At 44.7% G+C, this 24,970-nt stretch overlaps 3 protein-coding genes across 4 annotated transcripts in view; 1 reads left to right on the top strand and 2 right to left on the bottom strand.

Annotated features, from left to right (window-relative positions):
* The window catches only part of LOC125704649 (phospholipid-transporting ATPase ABCA1-like), a 31,603-nt gene extending 21,507 nt beyond the window's left edge, over window positions 1-10,096 (top strand). The window contains exons 25-50 of the mRNA XM_048970526.1: window positions 4-206; window positions 309-360; window positions 444-560; window positions 664-812; window positions 955-1,079; window positions 1,298-1,396; window positions 1,540-1,729; window positions 2,052-2,146; window positions 2,254-2,286; window positions 2,406-2,511; window positions 2,619-2,693; window positions 3,357-3,526; window positions 4,180-4,357; window positions 4,479-4,594; window positions 4,681-4,825; window positions 4,941-5,064; window positions 5,156-5,285; window positions 5,418-5,538; window positions 5,884-5,946; window positions 6,077-6,183; window positions 6,273-6,414; window positions 6,553-6,687; window positions 6,859-6,962; window positions 7,142-7,234; window positions 7,365-7,608; window positions 8,325-10,096. Coding sequence (XP_048826483.1) covers window positions 4-206; window positions 309-360; window positions 444-560; window positions 664-812; window positions 955-1,079; window positions 1,298-1,396; window positions 1,540-1,729; window positions 2,052-2,146; window positions 2,254-2,286; window positions 2,406-2,511; window positions 2,619-2,693; window positions 3,357-3,526; window positions 4,180-4,357; window positions 4,479-4,594; window positions 4,681-4,825; window positions 4,941-5,064; window positions 5,156-5,285; window positions 5,418-5,538; window positions 5,884-5,946; window positions 6,077-6,183; window positions 6,273-6,414; window positions 6,553-6,687; window positions 6,859-6,962; window positions 7,142-7,234; window positions 7,365-7,608; window positions 8,325-8,465 — 3,257 coding nt within the window. The 3' untranslated portion in view covers window positions 8,466-10,096. The remainder of the gene's footprint in view (window positions 1-3; window positions 207-308; window positions 361-443; window positions 561-663; window positions 813-954; window positions 1,080-1,297; window positions 1,397-1,539; window positions 1,730-2,051; window positions 2,147-2,253; window positions 2,287-2,405; window positions 2,512-2,618; window positions 2,694-3,356; window positions 3,527-4,179; window positions 4,358-4,478; window positions 4,595-4,680; window positions 4,826-4,940; window positions 5,065-5,155; window positions 5,286-5,417; window positions 5,539-5,883; window positions 5,947-6,076; window positions 6,184-6,272; window positions 6,415-6,552; window positions 6,688-6,858; window positions 6,963-7,141; window positions 7,235-7,364; window positions 7,609-8,324) is intronic.
* Window positions 10,097-10,511: 415 nt separating this feature from the next.
* Window positions 10,512-17,895, bottom strand: nipsnap3a (nipsnap homolog 3A (C. elegans)). The gene is made up of 6 exons (XM_048970552.1): window positions 17,646-17,895; window positions 15,250-15,457; window positions 14,142-14,300; window positions 12,408-12,557; window positions 12,168-12,254; window positions 10,512-11,552 (listed from the first exon to the last, which is right to left on the bottom strand). Exons 1-6 carry the CDS (start codon window positions 17,706-17,708, stop codon window positions 11,476-11,478), a joined length of 744 nt encoding a protein of 247 aa, XP_048826509.1. The 5' UTR covers window positions 17,709-17,895; the 3' UTR covers window positions 10,512-11,475.
* An 873-nt stretch (window positions 17,896-18,768) lies between these two features.
* Window positions 18,769-23,422, bottom strand: LOC125704657 (protein NipSnap homolog 3A-like). 2 transcript variants are annotated; one of them, XM_048970551.1, is made up of 6 exons: window positions 23,170-23,422; window positions 22,303-22,510; window positions 21,482-21,640; window positions 20,875-21,024; window positions 20,561-20,647; window positions 18,769-19,671 (listed from the first exon to the last, which is right to left on the bottom strand). In XM_048970551.1, the coding sequence occupies exons 1-6, from the start codon at window positions 23,245-23,247 to the stop codon at window positions 19,595-19,597; spliced, it is 759 nt and encodes a 252-aa protein (XP_048826508.1). In that variant the 5' UTR covers window positions 23,248-23,422; the 3' UTR covers window positions 18,769-19,594. The 2 variants fall into 2 exon arrangements, with proteins under 2 accessions (XP_048826508.1, XP_048826507.1); XM_048970550.1 differs by lacking the exon at window positions 18,769-19,671 and adding an exon at window positions 19,679-19,845.
* Window positions 23,423-24,970: the final 1,548 nt, after the last annotated feature.

Raw genomic sequence — 24,970 nt, 5'->3', positions numbered from 1 at the left:
CAGATGTCTCCATCATCTCCAACGTGATCTTCAAACATGTCCCTGCTGCACGCATGGTGGAGGACCTGGGTCATGAGCTCATCTATGTGCTCCCTTACGAGTCAGCCAAAGACGGAGCCTTCGTAGAGCTCTTCCATGAGCTTGACGACCGCCTTTTTGACCTTGGCATCTCCAGTTATGGTGTCTCTGACACCACCCTGGAAGAGGTGGGCGACAGTTTTCACCAGCGTCTCCTTCATGCATTTTCCGGTAGGAAACGTATGTTTTTGTGTCTTTCGATGTTCTAAATAGTGATCCGTTTTCTGTAGATATTCCTGAAAGTGGCAGAAGATAGTGGAGTGGACACTGAAATCGTATCAGGTGAGATATTGTTAGTTTCTTCCAGTGGCCTTTTTGATCATCTTTGTCCAGGCTTCTTCACATCAGTTGTCGTGTCCCTTTAGATGGCACTGTCCCGTTGCGCAGAAACCGCAGACATGCCTTTGGTGACCACCAGAGCTGTCTCCGGCCCTTCACTGAGGACGACGGCTTTGACTGCAACGACTCTGAAGGAGACCCGGGTATCAATCCAGTCATATTCAATTTTAAATCATCACACATTGTGCGTTTGTGTAAATGTGTGCACTTTTCACATGGCTAATATGTGCTGTTCGACCTCTGTAGAATCCCGGGAGACAGATTGGCTGAGTGGAACACATGGCAAGGGGTCGCATCAAGTCAAAGGCTGGAGTTTGAAGAGACAGCAGTTCGTGGCCTTGTTGTGGAAGCGATTGCTATACGCTCGGCGCTCCCGAAAAGGCTTTTTTGCTCAGGTGATTATACTTGACTGGCCAGGGATGGCAACAAGAAGCTTGTTTACATCATGGTGGTGAATGTAGACCTTGATGCTCATTGCATCAAAGTCAATAAATTCTGCAGTGGTCTACAAATTCAGCAATGAACATCTCCCTCCAGATCGTTCTGCCCGCCGTGTTCGTCTGCATCGCCCTGGTCTTCAGCCTCATCGTCCCTCCCTTTGGAAAGTACCCCAGTCTGGCCATGCAGCCATGGATGTATGAGGAGCAGTTTACTTTCTTCAGGTACAAACATTGGAATTCACATGACAATGCAGCAGCATTCCAGTGTTCTATTTATGTATTGTGTGCATATAATGGTCCCGATTTGGTGTAATCATATTTCTAGCCAGTTAATGATAAATAATTTAGGTAATAATTTAATGATAAATAATTTAGGCTTGTTGCCACATAATTTGTCATTTCTTTAAGTATATTTTGTTTGTACCATTATCTTGAAATAGCAACGATGCCCCCGAAGATGCCAGCACGCAGTCGTTATTAAATGCCTTGACAGAACATCCTGGGTTTGGAACTCGTTGTATGGAAGGAGACCCCATACCGTAAGTTCCTCTCCAGTTCTAGTCACCCGAAACCATAGCAACAACAGCACATCAAATACAACAAATGCAACATCCGATTGAGTATCATGCATGATGTCCAGACATTAGAGATTGGTTTGTAATGCCACTTTGCTCTCCGATAGGGGCGTCCCATGCGAGAATGTTGATGACGTCTGGACCAGTCCAGATGTCCCAAGCAGTGTGCAGGAGATCTTCTTTTCTGGGAACTGGTCCATGGAGAACCCTTCCCCTTCGTGCGAGTGCAGCTGCGGCAGCCGGAAGAAGATGTTGCCTGACTGTCCTCCGGGAGCTGGAGGACTTCCACCCCCCCAGGTCAGTATCTACACCCACCACTCGGGAACTATGTCAGATGCAGGATGATAGTCTTCCTATCACTGTGGAACAACTAGAACCGTAAGATAGGGGTGTAGGAACTGGTGGGGGACAGGGGTGACATGTACCCCCAATATTTAATCCTCCCCAACCTCAAAAAAATCTGAAATGAACCTCTTTTAGTTATTAGTCTCCCCTTCCTAATATCAAATGGCCCTTGCCCATAGCCATGTGAAAGTGTAGATCAGAGGACTGTGCTCAATGATTTCATTGTTTATATGGTAAGCAGCAGCTTTTCATTATTTGTTTCACTCTTTTACAGATTAAACTGAGCCAAACTGATACCTTGCAAAATCTGACCGGGAGAAATGTGTCAGACTACCTGGTGAAAACTTACGCCCAGATTATTGGAAAAAGGTACAGCGTTACTAAGAAAGTAATCTAAAGACCTCAGTGCAATGGTTTGCTTTTCGCATTTGCATTTTCAGTTTAACATCATTCATGAAATATGCTTTTTTTTACAGTTTGAAGAACAAGATTGGAGTTAATGAATTCAGGTAAATGAAATATTTTAGGGATATTTAGTGGATTTTGTCTTTTGTACAGTAAGTGTACCCAGTCTAAGTATCGTAATCTAACATCTAGACTCAATGCACGTTATATTTACGTTCTCCAGGTACGGTGGATTCTCCCTGGGTGCCAGAAGTTCCCAAGTTCTCCCTCCAGCTGCTGACCTCAAAGATGCAATCTCCCGCATAAGGAGCGTCTTCAGCCTTCGACCGGTATGGACTGCATTCGCTTCTCCAGCGTTGCTCGCCGGCCACATGGCTCAGCGCCCGTGCTACGTGCATCGTGTGCATGCGTGTCTCATTCCTCCATCATTCAACAGGGGATGGCAGCCGACCGTTTCCTGAAAAGCTTATCTGGCTTCATCCAGGGCCTGGACACAAAGGATAACGTCAAGGTCAGTTAGCAGAATGAACAACCACCCTTTTCCTTCCAGCCAGTATTTCTCAACCCGGTCCTCTGGGAGTCCCAGGCAGGCCACGTTATTATTCCCTCCCAGCTTCCAGCGAATCAAGGATATAGAATGCCTGGTGCCTGTGTAATGGGAGCTGGGAAGAAGATAAAATGTGGACTGTCTGGGGGGGTCCCCGTGGACTGGGTTCAGAAACATTATTAACACACCCCAAGCCTTGCTGAGAGAATGTCCCATTTTCTTTTTTATTTTACTCCGTTGTCCGATTTTAGTGCGTTGTAATCTTTCGGAAATTAAGTTCCCAGCACATAAATGTGTTTAAGCTTGACATGAGAGCTACAGCGCAAACTCTTTCCCAAGGAATATTGCTATTAAAATATCCGGCAGTCATGTGTCCTAAACATAGGCATTGTATATCATTGACAATATTTCAGGAAATGCCTCCAGTAAATGAGAAGGACATAGAGTGCTATGCTTTAAACTAAGCCCAATTGTATCATGCTCATTACAACAGACCTTGGGGACTCGGGTTTGGCTTTTGATGACCATTACAAAAAGAGGACGCGTGTTTCAGTCAGGCTTAGATCTGACTTATCCTACATGGATGTGATCCCTGACTTCTGTGGTTCTTCCCTGGTTCACTTCCAGGTTTGGTTCAACAACAAAGGCTGGCATAGTATCGGAGCCTTTCTCAACGTGATGAACAACGGCATCCTGCGGGCAAACCTCCCTCCGGGTACAGATCCCAGCAAATTTGGCATCACGGCCTTCAACCACCCCCTGAACCTCACCAAGGAGCAGCTCTCACAAGTGGCCCTGTAAGTTTCATTCTTCCGTGCCTTTCCCAGAATTCTTGCAAATAGAACGTTTGTCTCTCGCCAATACTGGTGGAGACAGTAGGATCGTTTAAGTTCAAACATTAGAGACCATTTGTTGGAAACTTCCTAGTATCATGTTTGGATGTGAAATAAAGACCCGCGCCGCGGGAGCAGTAACAAGTCTCATTTCACGATATTTCTTTCACCTTTAACCTTTTTAAGGTGATTATAGTAATGAAAACACAGGTCTATGTGTAATCTGGCAGGTCTGTCTTAGGGCTGCCAGACCATGTGGCTCAACCATAAAAGACTTTCATTACATAAAAGCAAACTTTAAAAAAAAAAAAACATAAAAATCTAAGTATTTTAACCAGTATATGAGTGTTACCCTGTCCCTGTTGATCAGTGTTTCTCAGCCTGGTTTTTGGGGGCCCCCAGACAGCCCACATTTTTTGCTCTGGAGCTGGCAGGGAGCAAAAACATGAACTGTCTGCGGGCCCCCCAGGACCGAAGTTGAGAAACACAGCAGTAGATGACCTCATTTAAACCTTAACTGGTCTTACTGGGCTTCATCAACTGTAGGCACATGGCCCATTACTGTACCTCCAGTTGACCGATATTATATTCTGCTGTCTCCCTTATCCTCTTACCAGGATGACCACCTCAGTGGATGTGCTGGTATCCATCTGCGTGATCTTCGCCATGTCCTTCGTGCCGGCCAGCTTTGTGGTCTTCCTCATCCAGGAGCGCGTCAGCAAAGCCAAGCACATGCAATTCATCAGTGGTGTGCAGCCCTTCCTGTACTGGCTGGCTAACTTTGTCTGGGATATGGTGAGTCCCGCCGCCGTCAGCAGTAGCCATCTAACAGCATAGGCTTGGCCACGGCGCCTCGTGTTTCTTCCGTCAGTCTGTGGAGATTCTCTGTCCAATGCCTTGTCTTTTCCTGTTCTAGTGCAACTATGTCGTCCCAGCCACGCTGGTCATCATCATTTTCGTCTGTTTCCAACAAAAAGCCTATGTCTCCTCCACCAATCTGCCTGCCCTGGCCCTCTTGCTGCTCCTCTACGGGTGAGTTCTCTCAGACTATCCTTACACTGGACTCAGGTAAAGACGCGTTATCAACATGCATCAACTTTTGACCTTTTTCGCTGCAGGTGGTCCATCACCCCCCTGATGTACCCTGCCTCATTCTTCTTCAAGATCCCCAGCACAGCCTATGTGGTGCTTACCAGCGTCAACATCCTAATTGGCATCAATGGCAGCGTGTCTACATTCGTCTTGGAGCTCTTTGGTGGCAGCGTAAGTGAATATTAACCTTACAGGGACTGAAGGGTTAACCCACGAGTACTTGATAGTCTCCATGTTCTCACTTTCACCCCACACCTGATATCCCCAACATCTTTTCTCCATACAGAAGTTCGGTGGGGTCAATGAAATCCTGAAGAACGTGTTTCTGATTTTCCCGCACTTCTGCCTGGGCCGAGGCCTGATTGACATGGTTAAAAATCAAGCGATGGCCGACGCCCTGGAGAGATTCGGTATGGAAGTCATGGTCGTTATTATTTGGTGGTTGTTCCGTTTTAAAACATTCCTTAGAATGGGAGTTTACACGAGGCTTCCACTCCCCAGGGGAAAGTCGTTTCCAGTCTCCGTTGGCGTGGGACATGGTGGGCAAGAACCTTTTTGCTATGGCCCTGGAGGGTGTGATCTTCTTCTCCATCACTGTGCTCATCCAGTACCGGTTCTTCATTAAAGCCAGGTAAGTACTTCTCCCATTCTACGGACATGTCATGTTCTGTCCCACCCCTCATGATCTTGATGCCACAGAGCCTAACTATGAAGATCGACTGAACGGTGGTGTACATTTTACCTACACGCTTCTTCTTTTCAGGGCATGGAGCCCCAAACTGAATTCTTTAGGCGAGGAGGATGAAGATGTGGCCAGGGAGAGGCAGAGAATCCTGGGTGGAGGGGGCCAGTCTGACATCCTGGAGTTGCGTCAGCTCACAAAGGTCAGTGGGGGGGGTGGAGGGGGGTTGCCTACGGCAGAATCCTACTGTGACAAAGCGGCTGAGCCAAATCAATGTACTGAATTTTATATAGGATAATGCAGTAAGGATCTTTAATTTGTATAAACATAGAACTCGATTGAATGTTAATACTAAAACATATTTTTTACCTATTTATGTATTTGTATCGTTTTTGTTTATGTAACATGCATTGAAATACATTACTAAGCCAAGTCTCACTTAGTATAATAGTACTCATCTCCTGATAATGAATATTGATGAAATAGTACCTTCAGCTCCTAACTCTGTTGCTCTGACAATGCTTCTGACAATGCAATGTCTATGCAGGTATATAAGAGGAAGCAGAAGCCTGCTGTCGACCGTCTGTGTGTGGGCATCCCACGCAGAGAGGTAGGTGTTCGCGTAATGCACCCTTCTGTTATAGACTCATGGAGCCTCTGGTATGTTGAGCCTCTGAGATGCTCTGTCCCAAAACGTTGAAATGTGGATCAATCAGCTCATTTTTTTTCTTCCCTCCCAGTGTTTTGGGCTGCTTGGCGTAAACGGTGCAGGGAAGACAAGTACCTTCAAGATGTTGACCGGAGATTCGGTGGTGACTAGCGGAGAGGCCTTCCTGGCTGGGAAGAGGTGAGAGTGTAGCAGATAAGGATCCTGGCTTTGTGTGGATCGCCCACTGCTGTTCATGTGAGTGATGAGGGTTTGCTCTGCGCTCACAGCGTGCTGACCGAGATCGACGAGGTGCACCAGAACATGGGCTACTGCCCGCAGTTCGACGCCATCAATGAACTGCTGACGGGCCGAGAGCACCTGGAGTTCTATGCCCTCCTACGAGGGGTCCCTGAAAAAGAAGTGTGTGAGGTAGGTGGGGTCAGCAGTCATTACCAGTGGGGGTCAGGTGGGTGGGTGGGGGTGCATCGTTACATGGATGAGTCCTGTTGGCCTGTATTGGCCTGGCACCCGTTTTCCCCGAATAACCTTCATTCTCATGTTCTTTAGGTGGCTGAGTGGGGCATCCGTAAACTGGGACTGGTGAAGTACGTAGACAAAAAAGCAGGAAGCTATAGTGGAGGGAACATGCGCAAGCTGTCCACCGCCATAGCTCTGATCGGGGGTCCGCCTGTTGTGTTCCTGGTGAGTGCCGAGAGCTTGCGAAGACACAAATGCAACGATCTTTGGGAGACGTTTAGCTAACAACTTTCGAGTCATTACCCGTGGGACTTTAGTCAGTAACAAACGGAGGGATTTTCTCAACTTGGGCTTCCGCTGAGACCTGCTAACGTATGTGGTTCTGTTTCTTGATAGGATGAGCCTACCACCGGCATGGACCCCAAAGCCCGTCGGGCTCTCTGGAACTGCATCCTCAGTGTCATCAAAGAGGGTCGTTCTGTCGTGCTAACCTCGCACAGGTAAGCAGCACTGGTACTGGAAATTTGCCCCGATCTGCATTTTCATGTACAGAGAGTAGCCTTCATAAGTAAACACCTGCTTCTTGCTGCATTTTGCATTGGAGGATTATGGGTAAGCGTCCCCATCAGGCCCCGTCGCTGTGAGTGTGATTGACAGAAACCTCACCCTCTTTGTACAGCATGGAGGAGTGCGAGGCCCTTTGCACCAGGATGGCCATCATGGTGAACGGCAGGTTCCGCTGTCTGGGCAGCGTCCAGCACCTGAAGAACCGGTGAGTCCATTTTCATTCAGAGGTTTGGTCCAGGCTCCACATGCAGATGCGCCTGGGGACGGATGTAGCGTTACATAATCAAGGATCAGCTTAGATAATTAGGAGCATTCCTGTCTGTGGGTGTGCCCAGGTTTGGAGACGGCTACACCATCATCCTGCGGGTGGCAGGACCCAAGCCGGATCTGGACTTGGTCATGAAGTTCATCGAGGGGGAGTTTCCGGGCAGCACGCTGAAGGAGAAGCACAGGAACATGCTGCAGTACCAGCTTCCGTCTTCCCTCATCTCCCTGTCCCGCATCTTCAGCATCTTGTCCAAGCACAAGGAGCGGCTCCAGATAGAGGACTACTCCGTGTCCCAAACCACATTAGACCAGGTAGGTCGTAAGGCAGTAAGGGGACTTGCGGCAATATGCTTACAAGCAGAGGTTCAGGTCCAGAAAGTAAAAATCCAGACCAAGATTTTGTTTCAACCAACCAGTTGAGCATAAATAGTCACAGTGTACTCACCTAGCTGGTTGCAACAAAATCTTGGTCTGGATTTTTACTTTCTGAACCTGAACCTCTGCTTGTAAGGAACAGGAAGTGTTTACCGAAAGAGACTAGATAAGAGAAGAAGACCCCACAGAGAACACAAATAGGGATGATTTGCAAAAAAAGAAGTTCTTGAATGTGTAACACTTTACTTAAGGGGGCACAAGTAACATAGTAACACAATCACTACTCAAGCGCAAATTGTGAACAAATTAAGCAACTGCATGAAACACATGAACCGGCTGATTAATGATGAATAAACATGGGATCAGTATGTAACTAACGCAGTTTCTGGTTAATTAATATATTAAGTAAGAGTGATCTACATTTTTTTGCCCCCTCTAGTAAAATTGAACCCATGAGTATATTGGCATTTTGAGTGGGATATCCCAAAGATTTTGAGTTGGCCGTGTTTGCTGGTTGCGTCTCTAGGGATAAGTTTGTTTGCCCACTGTCGTCCATTATTCTGTTAGGTTTCGTTTTGGTGGGTTGGCGGTGTTTTGCATACAAATGGGTCTCAAGCCATGAATCGACCGCCGTTGTTTCCTGTCCTCTCCAGGTGTTTGTCAATTTTGCCAAGGACCAAAGTGACGAGGACCATTCTAAGGACATTTCCGTGAGCAGCAAAGACGCCGTGGTGGACATTTCACAGTTCAGCTCCTTCCTGCAAAATGAGAAGGTGAAGGAGAGCTTTGTTTGAACGGACAGTCTTTCCGTTGCCCCTCAGCCAGAGGGAAACTGGAACTGCAAAGGCGACTCTCGGACCAAAATGAGAGTTTATTTTTTTTGTTTTCTTGTGTATTGATGTTATGGTCTTTTATTTGTTCCTTTTTTGGCATGAGGCCATCTGGAGGAGGAACTGAATGCAGAAGCTTCCCGCTGAAAAGGAACACAATGCAAGTCAATGCAAAAAAATTCCACTTTGGTGTTCACAAGGGAGAGCCTGGCGCCCCCTGTTGGTTGTTGAGGATAGCGAGCACATAACTTGAATATGCTTATTTCGTTCCTCTGATTTTCACACGTTGGAATGTGTGAACATGGGAGGCCTGCAATACTGTATACCGTGTGTAATTCCAGTCAGTCTCTGCCCACCGTTATAGAGGAATCAGGGCTCACCCCCCACCTTTGGGCAAAGAGCAGAGACTGACGTTGAAGAATAACAATCAGTCAAAACAATGCAAGGCCTTAGGGGAAAGGTTATAAAATTACATTATTCTGTTTGATTTTTTTTTTTTGTAATATGTACTTTCTTTAATATTTATATGAACATAAATATCTTAACATTTTTCAAACTCGTTTATAAATTTCTCTTGACTGAGATGTAGCTTAGTTTCCAGTGCCTGGTACTGCGGCTTCCGTCTTGTCTACCACTCCAATCAAAACGACGTTAGAAGCACATGAAGTACACCTTGGAATGTACTGTAAAGAAAAGAAAAAAAACGTCATAGGTTTTTATTTTCGGACCATATCTTATTGGTCAGGAGAACTTCAGAGTTCACATTTTTAAAAATGAAATATAAAATACCTCAGTAAAGGCCAGACCAGTGGCTCTCAATACAGTGCAGTGTTTTTCTCAGTCAGGAAAGCTCCATGCGAACTATCGTGTGTAAATCAGCTGCCGATGCCGTGATTTAGCGTCGCTCTAACACACGCAGGACACACATTCAGGACCTGACCCCTGGTCCCCTCAGTAGCAGCTGGACCTGAGTATTTTAATGCCCATACTACTGGTGTGTCGTCTTTGATTCCTGTGCTGTAACAAGCCATAACACGTGCCAACGCCATCCTTGGTCCTACACTCCAGTATAGGGCATACACTCCTTTTCCACTTACTGCCATGGTGTGAATTTTCTCACCTGAACAAGTCCCAGCTGAGATTCTGTGACTCCGGTGGCTGCCGCCCAGCACACTGCGAATCGCTACGCCCCCCCCCTCCCCCCTCCCCATCATCCACTGTGACCTTTCCAATAAAGTGCCATTGACGTTGTGTCATCTCTCCCGTCTGCATTCAGGAAGGCCTGCTGAGCCAATCGGATAAAAAGCTCGCTTCTCATTGGTCACGGTGTAGTCATGGCAGTTGTGCCGGTGTTCATTCCTAGCACTTTATAGCTCATGTTTCTTGAAAATTATTTAATTTGCACTGGAGTACCCACAGACAAGAAACAAACATTTTGTCTTCTGATTTATGAAAATAATAAAAATTCTACCATGGCCAACCCCTTGCCCTTATAATTGTGCATGGGTTTAATGTACAAAAAAAAAATTGTGGAAATCTGTTACTTGTCCTGTGCCGTACTTATTTATAGAATAAAACTTGACCAATAACAGCCACTGGTGAAAGCTGTGTTTCCTTTTACATCAGCGTGGTGGGAAATGCCAGAAAGCATACAAAGAATTAAGAAAGAACTTGGTCCTTATTTCTCTTGTTACTCAATATCTTACTCAGTAACGTTTGAATTATTCATATTAATATGAATGAATGAATGTTACATTTATATCGTGCTTTTCCAAGACACCCAAAGCGCTTTACTGAACCAATGGGGAGCCACTTGAACCAGCACCACTGTGTAGCCCCCACCTGGATGATGTGGCAGCAGCCATTCTGCACCAGTACACTCACCACACAGCAGCTAAGGTGGTGAAGCGATAGGAGAGAACTCACCAGTTAGATACAGGTAAGGATTAGGAGGCTAGAATTAACTGTCCCGGTCATCCCAAATAAATAACAAATAAACCCACTTCAGAATGACTTGAAAACTGCATTTTATTACTGTTAAAAGAAATTTCAAGTACACTGTGAAGGCCAAGAAAACAAAACACAGGTAACACTCCTATATTCAAATTCCTTCATATTAATGTAAATGTGAATTTAAGTGATTACAGACACTAAGTACATACAGCAATGAAATAACACTCATGGCCAATTCTAATTGTTCCTTGACATTATGAAAATTGGGACTGTGACGTCCCCCCCCATACCATGTCATTGTTCAGCCGTTGTGATGAAAAGAACACATCCTTCAGTGCTGAGAGTGAATTTCGAAAGTGACAGGCACTTTACCCCAACAGCAGGACTGTTACATCATGCAAGTCTGCTGTAGTACATTTCCATACGCTTGACTCTAAAACTGCTTTAAACGCTGAGGTTCCGATAAACACGATCCATGCGGAGGTGGGAAGTTCAGGTCCAGCGAGTACAAATCCAGACCAAGGTTTTGTTTCAACCAACCAGTTGAGTTACTCTGCGACTGAGATTCTTTATTCTCAATTGGTTGGTTGAAATAAAACCTTGGTCTGGATTTGTACTCTCTGGACCTGAACTTTCCACCTCTGAATTCATGTCTATCATGCACAATCATGAGCTGTACGTGTGAATCCATTTACAATTAAGGTATAACTGAGGTCTAGTGACAAACTGTAAAAACACAATGGTTAGGGACTTCATCCCCCCTATAGGATCACACCTAAAATGTCACAAAAATGTACAAAATCATAACTACGAAACGTTACCAGGTCAAGTTAAGGTTTGATCAAATTCAACACTCAAGTTAGCAGGAACCAAAGGTCAGCAAACACCCTCGCCGCTCCTCTGGAGATCAGGCAGCTCTTGTGCTCCAGTCACGTAGTACACGCACGTGCAGTTTGACCAATACAGCATTCAGAGTCCCACTGCCCCCAAACAAACGCCCACCCCCCCCCCAGGGTGAAGCTCACTGGAGGGGCGAGAACGGAGTGGGGAACATGAGCTTGTTACTCTGGAAGTCCAGGTACGCCGCACTCTCCCTCACTGTGGGGGGGCCGGGGGGGGGGGGGGGGGGGGGGGTGGGGGGGGCAGAGGAAAACAGGACAAAGGTTGTAATTGGCCACTGAATACTAGAAAAACAAACCGCAGATACAAACCCGTCAGACATCCCCCTCATGGCTTCTGCTGACACTGGGAAAGTGATCGCTGCCAGGACACTGTTTTTCAACTTTGTCCCAATAAAAGGTCCATTCCAGCAACACTTACTTCCTCTAGTAAATTTCCCCAAAGGGGGGTGGAGGGGGAACCACATGTTCTGACCCATTACAGATTAAAAACAAAAACAGGTCATTGGGGCATGTGCTCCACTTTCACTGTCTTTTGTTACGGTCTCATGCAGCTGGCTGGAGTAACACAATTATACACTTTTGTTTTGTCTCTTTCCGATTTAAAGTCAGCAGATTAGTTAGATTCTAGAAACGTCTCTGACTCACTGTGAGGCAGACTTGAGAAGATGGTTCTATGAGGTAAATATTTGAACAACAGTAACTGTATAATTGGACGGCAGTTTAATAAACGTGTGAACCAGACTTGGTACAAAGAGTGAAGTTGACAGCCATGTCAGGACAGCCGTGTTTTGCGTCATGCATCATGCATCACCTGCTGCCACTACGCGGGCGTCCCCGTGGGCCGTGTGCCGAATCGCCGCTCGCTGGTCGGGGCTCTCAAACCACCACAGGACATGTACTGGGTCGTGGGTAAACAAATTTATTAATAACCCCAGCAACAAGACATCTGGCACATTCCCACGGTAACCGAACCACCTGCAAAGCCTATGGGACAGATCATGTAACTGACATTGGTACCGATCAGGCTTACACCTCATTCTCAGCCCCTCACCTTGATTGAGGAGTCCGAACTCGCTGTGGAAAACCCCCACCAGATGGGCGTAGCCGGCTCCGGAGTGAGCGCCGACAGCCGCCTGGAAGGCAGCACCCCAAACCGCTGGCCCACCCGGCTTCATGTGAAACGTCGCGAGCTCGTACACACCTGGAAAGGAAACCATGCCTTGCATCAGCCCGTGCCATGCGACGAACAACCTCCTTGTCTAGGAAAAGAAAACTTTCTGACATCCAGAGCAGGAGAGTAACATTTTTTCAGGATTCCATGAATTCAGTAGGTCTTACTTTCCACGTAGATTACTTCGGCATAGTTCAGCGTACAGGACGAAAATTGCACACAGGCAAATGCAGAGCTGACTAAAATGGGACGCAGGGACACATTCCACTCAAACACTCTCTGCTCAGGCATAAACACTCAGCATATGACCTCAGACACTGCGGGCCGGACGGTACCATCACACACAAAGCACATTGTTCTAAAAGCTTCTTTCCAGCCACAATCAGATTGGTGGCAAAAGACATAACAGAAGGGAAAACATGCTTGCTTAACCTCAGATTTACAATATTTCTATATTTCTCAAATAAAGGCAGTGTTGGTTTACAATGTTTACAGTTTTACATTGTTTTACAGTGACATCAAGATTCAATAGTCTCTGATGGGCAATATTCTTAAATGAAAATCCGTGTTTTATGGTGTTGTTTTACAGTGTTTTTACAGTGTGTATCCTAACAGTGGGTATTTCATTGCACTCTACAGTCTTTCATTATTCCTTATTTTTGCACTTTCTATCTTGTGACCTTCCGTACTTCCTGATTTTCACTTATTTATCTTTTTTTTTTACTGCTGACTCATAGCTTTGCAGAAGTACTTATTTTCTGGGTTTAAAAATGATCAGTAGTCTGCTACTAATTATCCTAAATTAGGTGCCTGTCTGATTGCTTTCATGGGTTTATGATTCGCTAAAATTATTATAGCCGAATTAATAATCCATATCGACAGCCATATCACTATTAACTCTAGAGGAGTGTGCTTGGATTTTGCCATCTTTGAGAAAGAAAAAAGATCGACAATATTCTTTACGTTGACAACTAAATTCAAATTCAAAGATACCTGGATAAGATTTTTTAAAAATGTTTTAATATCACCTGGATAAAAAAAGAATACTATAATGGGATTACAATTTTTTTTTAAATGTTAAACTCAGCCCAGCAACAGACAATGGCAAAACAACACTCATTTTCCTTTATCTTAATGCTTAACCTTGTTTCGACACTAATTCAGGCCAACTCTCAGTCAGCCTCTACAACCTGAAATGCCCCTACACTTGCCCAGAAGCTCGAGGCAGTGAATACCATGCTCCGATTCACACCACCAATCAAGGAGTGCGTACATTCTTACGAAAACTCGAAGGCTGATTAAGATTAAGACTGGGAGCTGCCGTAGCAGGCAGCCACTTGAGATAGCGCCAGAAGTTGACGTCAGACGTCAAAACGTCAAACTAAATGCCATTCCAGTGATGCCGCAATCAGCAGGTGCCCCAGACAGACCGGCAGAGTGATTTGCAGTAGCGAACCAAGATTAAAATCAATCTCAGAAGAGACATTTTATCACTAAGCCACTCAACAGGCCCATCTTAATACAAACTATAGCAACTGCTGGGAGCAAGTTCCACCACTGATAACAGTTAAAGAATGAATGGTACCTGACTGAAGAGAGCATTTTTCTCCTAACCTTTATTTGGTGGCCCTTTGACCTTACACCAGGGAACCAGGTAGGTGACTTCATTGTCCTGAGAGGTCAGCATAGGCATGGCTTTGGAAATGTACTCTTCCATCCAGTGGGTGTCCTTGGCCAGGGCTGCCCGCACTCCTGCCCGCTGGGCATAACTGTCTGATATGGAAAACACAAAGGACTTATGGTCTTGATGTGCATTTAAAGTACCATCTTATAATATGTTGTAGAAATTTCAGCTGGAGGCTTAGTTCAGATATAAATAGAATACAGACGCTCCTCTACTTACGAACGAGATACGATAATAATGGCCGTTCGTAACTTGAAATGTTCGTAAGTCGTTATTCAACATCATTTTAAGGGTATACGCAAGTTCAAACAACTAGGATGCTGGGAGTACGCACGCTACACTGAGGCGCGGCAGGAGTAGCGGCCAGAAGTCGTACTAGGCGGAATTGGAGGGCAGGAAAAAAAATTATGTAGCGGACAGGAAACGGGAGCCCAACGAACACAACTTGGACTTGCAGTCCTCTTCGTTCGTGTGTCTGAAAGTTGAAAGTCCGTAAGTAGAGGAGCGTCTGTATTTTATTTTCGACTTGGACTAAAAAATAAAACCACAGTAATTCAGATCTGCATGCAATCTCCCCTTTACTGCTTGAGCAGAATACACACGCACATTAACAAGTGTTGAGGCAGTGAGCACAGATGAACAATTTCTCAGGGCTATTTTAGGGTTTTTCAGAGGTACCAGGCAGCTGCAGAATCTCAATGTAAAAAGTATCTAAGCTTTGCATTCTATCTATAGCTTTTGCAGCTGTGTTTAGCTTTGCGGCTAATTAGTTTTATCTTATCAAAGTCCAAACAGTTAGTAAAATAAGCCTGGGGCACAAGACTGGAGTCCAGAAGCTACAAATACAGACCGCGATTATGTTTCTACCGACCAGTTGAGCATAACAGGTGACAGACACAATGTGCGCAACTGGTTACGAGAAACAAAAAATTGATCTGGATTTGTAGCTCCTGAAGCTGAAATGCCCGACACTGATGGGGTATCATCCCGACTTCATATATTTTTAAGCTGCCGTGTCAAAGCCCTTTCTCCTCTCACCATACTTCCAGATGTGAAAGGCCTGGTTGAGTCCACCATACTCCACACTCCAGTAGCCCAGGAGCTCAGAATGAGCCGTGCGCAGGCGGATCTTCTCGTGCGTCAGCTTGAAGAAGGAGGCGCTGTGCTCGGGCTTGATGCGATACGTGCGGAACTCGTAAAATGTGCCACACTGCTGCTGCGGCCCAGTGGAGATGGAAGCCCACAGCTGGGGGAACCGAACAGGCGAAACACCCCACAGGTCACATCATGGTGCCCCACATGTGCATTTAGATACTTTAACATTAGCACTGTAAATCACCGGCCCCTAGGCAATTGAATTTGATTATTTAAGGATCTATTTGATGCGTCAGAAAACTTTTACCACAATTTGATTAATCGATTATTTTTGTTAACCTAATTTAAACCATTTCACAAAAAACATTCACAAATATGACCATGGAAAGTTAATTACACACTATAAATGTAATAATAAAAAAAGACTAGCTAAAAAACAGAAAAAGCTGGCTAGTTAGCTGAGCTCTTTCTGTCTTGCTACTGTAACAAGAAAAACAAAATTGCGCTACTTAAGAGGTCGCGTTTCCCAAAAGCATCGTAACACAAAGCTCCTGCTAACATATACCTTTCTCCAATAAAAAAATAGACAGGTTTTGTAACTTCCAATTTTTTTCACAATACTTTTACGTTTCTATTAATAGCTGCAGTGTCTGTTCAAAGTACAAAGGATATAATTAATTGACTAATAACTATAAAACCAAATGTAACAGATATGACAGCACAGAACAATGCACACCATTGAACTTTCAGATTATGTATTATATATATTTGTAATTGCTGTGTCCATTCATTACCAGTGACAATAATAAATTAACTTGACACTGCGGTGAAGCCAGTTTTAAATTTAGTTTTTTCTTTATGGGTAAATTTTAATTCATATTTCAATGTTTACAGTTACATTTCATGTTCAATATCTATCTCGCTTACAGTCTGGTATCGAATAGACAGTGTTTTTTTATATAAATACATATTAGTATGGGCGGCATGCTGGTGCAGTGGTTAGCACTGTTGCCTCACACCTCTGGGACTTGGGTTCGAGTCTCCGCCTGGGTCACATGTGTGCGGAGTTTGCATGTTCTCCCCATGTCGTCGTGGGGTTTCCTCCGGGTACTCCGGTTTCCCCCCACAGTCCAAAAACATGCTGAGGCTAATTTGAGGTGCCAAATTGCCCGTAGGAGTGCATGTGCAAGTGACTGGTGTGTGAGTGTGCCCTGCGATGGGCTGGCCCCCCATCCTGGGTTGTTCCCTGCCTCGTGCTCATTGCTTCCAGGATATTCTCTGGACCCCCCGCGACTCAGTAGGATAAGCGGTTTGGAAAATGGATGGATGGATGGATGTAGGCGTCACTCAGTATTACACCTCTTAGCCTATTAATTCCACCCTATGAATGCTATTCATAGTAACGCTAAAGTATTGTGAGATCATGCAAGAGGACTGATTATTTTATTTCTACTCAGATGTCCCATTAGGGATGCATACGCCAGTCGTAGTGCGAAGAAAATCACAATGTCACAAAGATCACCACGCAGGGCCTGCCTTATGTATGGTAATGGCCTTTGCCCATCCTACGATTCGGAAATGCAGGAGCTGCAACTTCACGCGCTTACCTACAGTACGGGAGCGCGAGAGCGCGCGCAACCCGGAAGTAGGAATACCGAAGTAGGAACTTCGTCCCATAAATCGATTACAGAGCGATGGCAGCTGAATCGCCGCCTTAACTGTCTAATCGATTGATCAAGATGTATTTAAAATACATTCAACTCCTGTACTACAGAACTTTGTACTACTTTTTTCCAGTTGTAATTACGCCACACAGCTTTTGTCTCAGCTCCACAATGAGGCACTGAGTCATACATACGCAATTGGAGATGCTATTGTAATTCCATGAATTTCTGTGACACAACTTGTGCCAATAAAACTGCAAACGGGCGCGCGCTCTATTACTCAAGTCACTGCCAAGACAATATTGCGCCACTCGTGGAGTTAATGTTAAACCTCGCGTTACCGACTGAACCAGGAGGAGCATTTCTGGACTATGAATACTTTTGACTAAAAGAATAAATAAATCATAAAAAGTTAAAACAATAATATAAAATAATGGGTCAACTGAGCCACATTCGAAGAATGTTAGGTTAGCTCAACCGGAATATCTCCCCGGCGTGTTAGGCTTGTGTTGATTTCGTGAAAAAATGACAATCTGTCATCTACATGCTCACATCCACGGCTTCCGAGCAGAATAAACAACCGCATTTTGTATAGGTTGAGCAATTAAACCTGTTAGAGATCGTCAAATTCTATCCATGGGTTTAGTTTTAGACTTAATAATAAACTCGACTCACCTGCAAGTTCTTCGCGAAGTTATTTATCACAAGTTGTTTCAGTGCGTTTCTTATTGGAAACATTTCGTCGGTGTACGCAAAGCATGGACGCCAAGGCAAAGTGCGTCTATGTTGACCTCAGCCCACTCAGTTCATTTTGCTGAACTGGTGTTATTTACTCAGGCCTGGGATCGCGATCCTTGCGCTCCGCAAGCTGCATCTACTTCACCTAACCTCGGTAAGGCAACTGGGACGACAGGTTTATTGAGGGCTCACCTGTGTCAGACAACAACAATCCACGCCCTTTTTGGTCGATATTCTGTTGTGACTTTGCAACACACAAATCGTAGCAGACCAAAGGACACAACATCTTCCCCCAAAACGCAAAGGGTTTCCCATTCAAAGGGGGCTAAGGTGGGTGGGACACTAGAATCCACAGGACGCATACTTCTACACCGCCTGGCCAAAAAAGTCACTTTAATATTTCGTTGGACCTCCTTTAGCTTTGATTATGGTACAAATTCGTCAATGCATTGTTTCCACGTGCTTATGCGACATCTCAGCATTTTTTTTCCATCTATATTTACATTAACTTCTGGAGATGTTGATAGGTGAGTTGAGCCACTCCACGAAGTCCTCTTCAGCACGTCTCAAAGACTTTCAATGGGGTTAAGGTCAAGACTCAGTGGTGGCCAGTTCATGTGTGAAAATGATTCCTCACGCTCCCTGAACCTCTCTTTCACAATGCGATCCCGATGGATTTTGGCATTATCATCCTGGAATATACCCACGCCATTAGGAGGGAAAAGATCCATTGATGGGATAACCTGGCCATTCAGTAGGTTCAGGTACTCAGCTGACTTCACTTTATTACTGCATAATGTTGCTGAGCTGTAATAGAGACTAGTGATTGGATCATTAAGTCCTTGCTGATTTAAATTCAGACATAGTAACATAGTATAGCTGCCTTGGGTTAGATTTGTGTGTTGCATCAGTTCCTTAATCATCCTTATGGTTCACCTGTTACCCCATAACACCTCCATCCAGCAGAACCAGCCGGCTAATAACACATTATCACACCTTACTTTCCGTTTCTGAATTGAGGCAAAAGCTTAATAGTGGAAAACAACATAAAAGACACCAATGCAGACAAGGCAAGCATTTATTTTAAAGTCATCTACATAATCACATCACTAATGGGCCACAGTCACGGGGTCACACCCCCCCCCACAGTAATAAACACTGTAGTACACCCCCACACAACATGTGCTTCATGACAGCAGAGACATCAGGGTGGATCTATGACATCTTCCACAACATGAGCAGTGAATATCATCATGACACGACCAATAAGGAGTTTTGGGATCAACGTCATTATTTTGTCTTATGTCTTCATTTACCTAATACTGACCAAGGCAATTAAAATACTTACATTTTTGCTATGAAAGGGTTGTATTGGTGAAAAAAATCCCCATAGTATAAAAAATAAATGATGCTGAAATGCCACCCCAACACCACAGAGTCATAACGAAAACTGCAAGTGTCTTAAAGGGGGCTGTGGACCAGTTTGGTGACACAGATCGCCGTTTTTTTTAAAGACAATTTGACAGCATACGTGACGTACATGTCAATCAACAGAATTTCTTTTTAAGAATCACAATATTCAGACATTTGATGCACATTTTCATTAGGAGGCCACTGGAGATCAAAAAGGGTGGAGATTTGACAAAGGAGGGGCGCTGAAATGAAGCCATTTGGCTCTTGCAAATCTTCTTTGAGGTCCACTTCGTCGGCACTTTCAGCATAAGGGTTCGAGCAACAGCAAACTGCATACACTGCATCTATAATCGCAACTGTTTGCAAACTACATGTAGAATTTATGTGATTTGCCTCCAAGTGCACAAAAAATAAATCAGCCCAGGAAGCCGCTGTAACAGGCAGGGCCTTGGATTCAGTGCCAGGGGCTGTGCTCACTGGAGGGGGGAGAACGGAGCAGGAAGCAGGAGCTTGTTACTCTGGGACTCCAGGTACGACACACTCTCCCTCACTGTGGGGGGGGGGGGGGGACAATAACAAGACAGGGGTTAGGGCTACTACAAAACAGATGTCATCAGAGGTGATCTTGCACATGCGCATCCATGCGACTTCTGCGGACATCGAAACATGGAGTTCTGCCAGGAGGCTGTTTTAGTGACCTGTCCCCCCAGGAGAAGATCCAGTGCTGGCAAAAACACCGACACCACTTATAAGTACACTTCCTGCGGGGAGGGGCATCCCCCCCCCCACCCCGCCAATTGTATTAGAAATGAATGTTGTTAAATGCGATTTGGTTACGGCTGGTTCTGAAACTCGGATCAGAAACAAAAAAGTGTGACGAATCCGCATCAGATTATGACGTAACTCTACAAAGAGAGGCTTACTAATTTGAGAATGATTTTAACTCTTTAAAAAAGGGTGTTGCCAGGCTGTTCTGGTACGTAGGTGTGTATTTAACAAGTGTGCCATTAAGCACCTATGGCTGTCTCATGGCAAGAACTAGGTTCAGTTGATAACTATTCATACAAAATAAGGAACCAGATAAAAATTAAACACACAAACATTTGTGTAAAATAAATAGGTAAATGAATTGATATATAAAAACTGATAAATAAAGCTGTCTAGTAAAGTTGATAAATTAAAAATGCTCTTAAAAAAATTACACAACAAGTTTAATATTACAAGGCAGCAACAAACATTTTTGACACAAAAATTCTCAAACACTCCTTGCTGATGCATTGTTAAAAACACCTTGTGATGTAGTGTCAGAGTAGAATGGCTTTCTAATGCAGTGTCTCTCAGACCGGTCCTCGTGGACCTCAGGCAGTTCACGTTTTTGCTAACTTTTGCCAACGCGGAGCGGGTGCTGACTGTGGCGCGCGTTTGCACGCTCGCCTCACCTGCCGCCACCACGCGGGCGTCTTGGTGGGCCGTGTGCCGAATCGCTGCCCGCTGGTCATGGCTCTCGTACCACCACAGGACATGTACTGGGTCGTGGGAGAACAACCCCAGAGACCCGACATCAGGCATGCATCCATCACCAATCAGTTTGAGTTCATACAAATGATCAAGATTGATCCCCAGCGGGGGAGGCCCATAGCCTCCAGGATAACCTCCGCCGTCCCCCCACCCGCCCGTGACCCTGAATTTTTTTCAGAAAATAGTCTTTTTTGCGGATACATTAGCAAAAGTTTGATTTCTTGCTGACCCTCACCTCGATTGAGGAGTCCGAATTCACTGTGGAAGACACCCACCAAGTGGGAGTAGCCGGCGCCGGTGCGAGCGCTGATAGCCGCCTGGAAGGTCTTCCCCCACACGGCCGGACCCCCAGGCTTCATCTGGAACGTCACCAGCTCGTAGACACCTGAGCGGAACACCTACGCATGAGGTCCTGCTTTGGGTAGCACACATTCCTAATAACAACTCAGAAGAACCCTTTAGTCGTGGTCACCAGCAAGGAACAAGACACAATAATAATAATAATAATAATAAAAAAAAAAACAGTTCTTAAGCTAAACTGTACTCATATTTCAGGTAGACAACTGGTGTAAGCAAGACCACCTCTGATTGGCCAGTTTCATTCTAGGAATTTAACCTTCCACTTTTGTCTGATTCACTGTAAACAGAGTGAAAGCATGTTGAAGCACATAAAAAGAATGTGAAGTGTGCTTCGAAACGGAATAGGAAGAGCGTGACTGCACACAGGCCACAACATTAATCTGAAATCTGCCCAGCCAAACTCCCACACTGGAAGAAATAATTGCTTGTTCTCGCCCCTGTAATTAAAAACATACCAATTTTACTTACAGCAGTCCGCATACCTTTCTTTGTAGGCTTTTGGATTTTACTCCAAGGCACCAGGTAGGCAGCCTCAACATCCTGCGACACCAGCATGGGCAAGACCTTTGAGATGAACTGTTCCTGCCACTGGGGGTCTGTGGCCACAGCGGCTCGCACCTGTGCCCGGTGGGCATAGCTGTCTGTGAAACACACACCATAGACACAGGACATGTGGCAAAGATGTTTCATTTTAAATTCGCATTCACACAGTACATGGTCACAGAGCATGCAGATCTATGGAAATCAAAGGCTGATTTTAAATCAAAAAGCACCCCTCCTTTGATCTAGCCATCATCCAACTGCTTATTCAGCACGGGGGTCGCAAGGAAAAGAGAAGCCCTTAACAGGTGACATCAGACACAAGGTGGCAGAAAAACACCATATAAAGGATGCCAGGACATCTCAGGGCCTACACACTCGTTCAATCACGTATCATGACTGTGTGACGTGGTGTAAAAAATATGAGTCATTCCTTTCTTACCCAAGTACAGTATCTCTATTTTCACCTAAACTGGACCAGCCTAATATCCCTTATGGAACTCCCATGAAAAGTGTGTGTGGGGGGGGATATAGAGTAGACATTACTGCAGAGCGATGACAGAGAAAACCAGCTGTGCAATCCACCAAAAAGAGTGCATGTTTGGTGGTTCCAGAGCTCTCTCATTCCAGGAGGGATCAAATATTCTTTCCTTCTAGAAACTAATTCAGTTAGATTTTATAAGGCAGAGGCTTAGGACAAGAAATGATAAATCCACCCCATTATTTTTTCAAGCTGCGGCATCAAAGTCATCTCTCCTCTCACCATACTTCCAGATGTGGAAGACCTGGTTGAAGGCACCGTAGTCTCCAGTCCAGAAGCCCACAAGCTCAGAATGAGCTGTGCGCAGGTGAATCTTCTCATTTAACAGTTTGAGGAAGGTGGTGTTATGCTCAGGCTTGATGCAGTATGAGCGGATCTCGTAGTAAGTGCCATGCTGCTGCTGGGGCCCGGTGGAGATGGAAGCCCGCAACTGGAGGGACCGAACAGGATAGATGCTGCCATCGAGTGGTTATGTTGCGATACTACACACACGTGACCGAGTATGCAGAATTATACATATAACCATCCGTATTATTGCAAGAGTTGTAGGCTTATTACACCATTGTACAACATACTGTTGTGGTGCATTACCGACAATAACCAAGACACAATGCAACACTTCAGATAATCAGTTTTGCACGTTACATGTTATATTATATTCAGGAAAAATTATATGTTACAGACACCTTTCATTAAATGTCTGTTCACATTCCGTTCCGTACTGATTACTATTGCCAAACACAAGAGCGATGTAATTCTCGTGCAAGACGCCCATTTTCGCAGGAAACTTTCTGAAATAACTTTTAACCAGCTGTCTGTCAACACTATGAATGTTGTAATGTCGATGGTTTCGTTTAACTCCCAAACGCAAATCTACTAAGTTTCTTATTAGTCATATCTTGACGATTAATGGCATGCAAGTGCACAAAGCCGACATATGTTGACATCATACAGTCAAACAGGCAGTCACACAGTAAACAATAAAACTGTACTGTAGCACAATGGATGCAATTAAGCTTCGTATTGTTGTAACATTTTTGGCCTTGTTCCTCAAAATATTTGTAAACAAATCATTCAAATACGACTTACTTCCTTAGTATGTTTTAAAACCTTGGCATTTTTTGCACGAGTTAGAGTTCCCCGAAACGCGTTCCACATTAGCAACATTTCGCTGTCTCAAGTCACGTCGTAGAAACTATTTCCGCAAAGTACGGAAGCCGGGACGTCTCAAATTTTCTGCAAGGTGACTTTAGTTAGCCTAGACAATTTTAGCTCCATTGATTTAAGCACAGAGGTACGCGGTGGCACACTGGCTAGCATAGTTAGCTAACACCGCATTTTTCTCAATGTATCAAGTATGGTTCCTCTCACAGAGATGAAGTTAAGCTAATTGGCAGATCTAATTTGCAAATTGTTTATGTGCACGTGTGTTCTCTGTTATGGACTAGCATCCATTTTACCTTTTGCTGGCTGGCATTGTCTCCAACTCATCTATGACCATGTTGTATGAATTTTTGTTTACTTGTGCCCTTCAAAATAATAATTTGGTCAAGTATGCAGTGCACATTGTACATTATACAATGTTCTTATAATTACAGACCAGGGAAATCGTCTCCCCTAACACCTCATATTCATTCTAAAAACTCAAATGGGTGGTTAAGAAGTTAAGATGAGACCTATTCGAAGGCACAGCAAAGATGGACGTTAAACATTTTATTCACATCCATGGGGAAATGCTGCATTTTCACATATTCCACCTTGTTGTGTATGAGAGATGTGGATCAGAGCACAGAGCCAGCCAGCATCCAGTGTCTCTAGAACAGCTAGGATTATAGGCCCAGCAGTGATACGCTGACTCTGCCAGCCACAGGATTTCAATCCACAACCTCCCAGACACAAGCAGTGGATTCCTAACCCACGCAGTCCTCCGCTATGAGATATTATGCAACCTCGGAATATGCATGCTTCAATGCAACAACAATGCAATAGCCGAGGTTTGGCCTGGGTGAATCACCTTTGTGATACTGGTATCTCCTGGGTGAACCACCTTTGTGATAATGGTATCTTCCATGCCAGATAGATGATGTCTAACAACGTGACGAAAAGTAAAAGAAAAATGCCGAAAGAAGACACGTGGAGTCCTGCGAGGTAAACTCCAACGCACCACAATGTAAACTCTAACGCAACTTTACTTTTGGAGTTACAGTACTGTGCAAAACTCTTAGGCAGTCAAAAGAAATTCAGAGCTATTATCTAGGTAGTAAATTTAAAAAAATGCTCAGAACCTAAAGCAATAAAACAATATAACATCAGAATATAAGCATATTAAAAGTAACACAATAAAAACTAACAGTATTTACTATATTACTGATATCTTGATGGATTGGCAGATGAACACCCCTTCAGGTCCCAGGTCTCTCCTCAGGGGCAGACCAGCCGTTTCATGCGTTTGTTACATTTTATCACAAGCTCAGTCAGTTATCCATCCATCCATCCATCCTTTTTATCCTATTGGGTCACGGGGGGTCCGGAACCTATCCCGGAAGCAATGGGCACGAGGCAGGGAACAACCCAGGATGGGGGGCCAGCCCATCGCAGGGCACACTCACACACCAGTCACTCACACACGCATTCCTATGGGCAATTTAGTAACTCCAATTCTCACTCAGTTAATTAAGTTAAATAGTTTTTTTAACATTGAGCACAGTTTGACAGACGTAACAGTGGAGTTTTACACCAACGTGAAGATCATTTTAACATCATTCTCTATGACTTTTGCATGATACTGCATATACTCCTGATCCATCAAATCCGCCACATGACACAAAGCACTCAACCAGACTGATTAACATGGATGACCCTTCTACCACTTAAAAAGAGCTTCTGTGAT

The sequence above is a fragment of the Brienomyrus brachyistius genome, chromosome 12, assembly GCF_023856365.1.
Source record: "Brienomyrus brachyistius isolate T26 chromosome 12, BBRACH_0.4, whole genome shotgun sequence".
Classification (NCBI taxonomy): Eukaryota; Metazoa; Chordata; class Actinopteri; order Osteoglossiformes; family Mormyridae; genus Brienomyrus; species Brienomyrus brachyistius.
Note: the sequence above shows the minus strand (reverse complement) of the source record. Positions and strands in the feature narration are given on the sequence as shown.

What these genes read in the sequence shown, in the direction of transcription:
- nipsnap3a (XM_048970552.1), bottom strand. Translation starts at nt 17,708, where the DNA reads ATGTTTCCAATAAGAAACGCACTGAAACAACTTGTGATAAATAACTTC. An exon ending in ACTTCGCGAAGAACTTGCAG is followed by an intron (nt 15,458 to 17,645) that starts GTGAGTCGAGTT and finishes CGGTTCCCCCAG; the next exon opens with CTGTGGGCTTCCATCTCCAC. An exon ending in CAAAGGGCCACCAAATAAAG is followed by an intron (nt 12,558 to 14,141) that starts GTTAGGAGAAAA and finishes TTTCCTTTCCAG; the next exon opens with GTGTGTACGAGCTCGCGACG.
- LOC125704657 (XM_048970550.1), bottom strand. Translation starts at nt 23,247, where the DNA reads ATGTTGCTAATGTGGAACGCGTTTCGGGGAACTCTAACTCGTGCAAAA. An exon ending in ATTCGGACTCCTCAATCGAG is followed by an intron (nt 20,648 to 20,874) that starts GTGAGGGTCAGC and finishes CCCACGACCCAG; the next exon opens with TACATGTCCTGTGGTGGTAC. An exon ending in CGCCCGCGTGGTGGCGGCAG is followed by an intron (nt 19,846 to 20,560) that starts GTGAGGCGAGCG and finishes TGTTTTTGCCAG; the next exon opens with CACTGGATCTTCTCCTGGGG.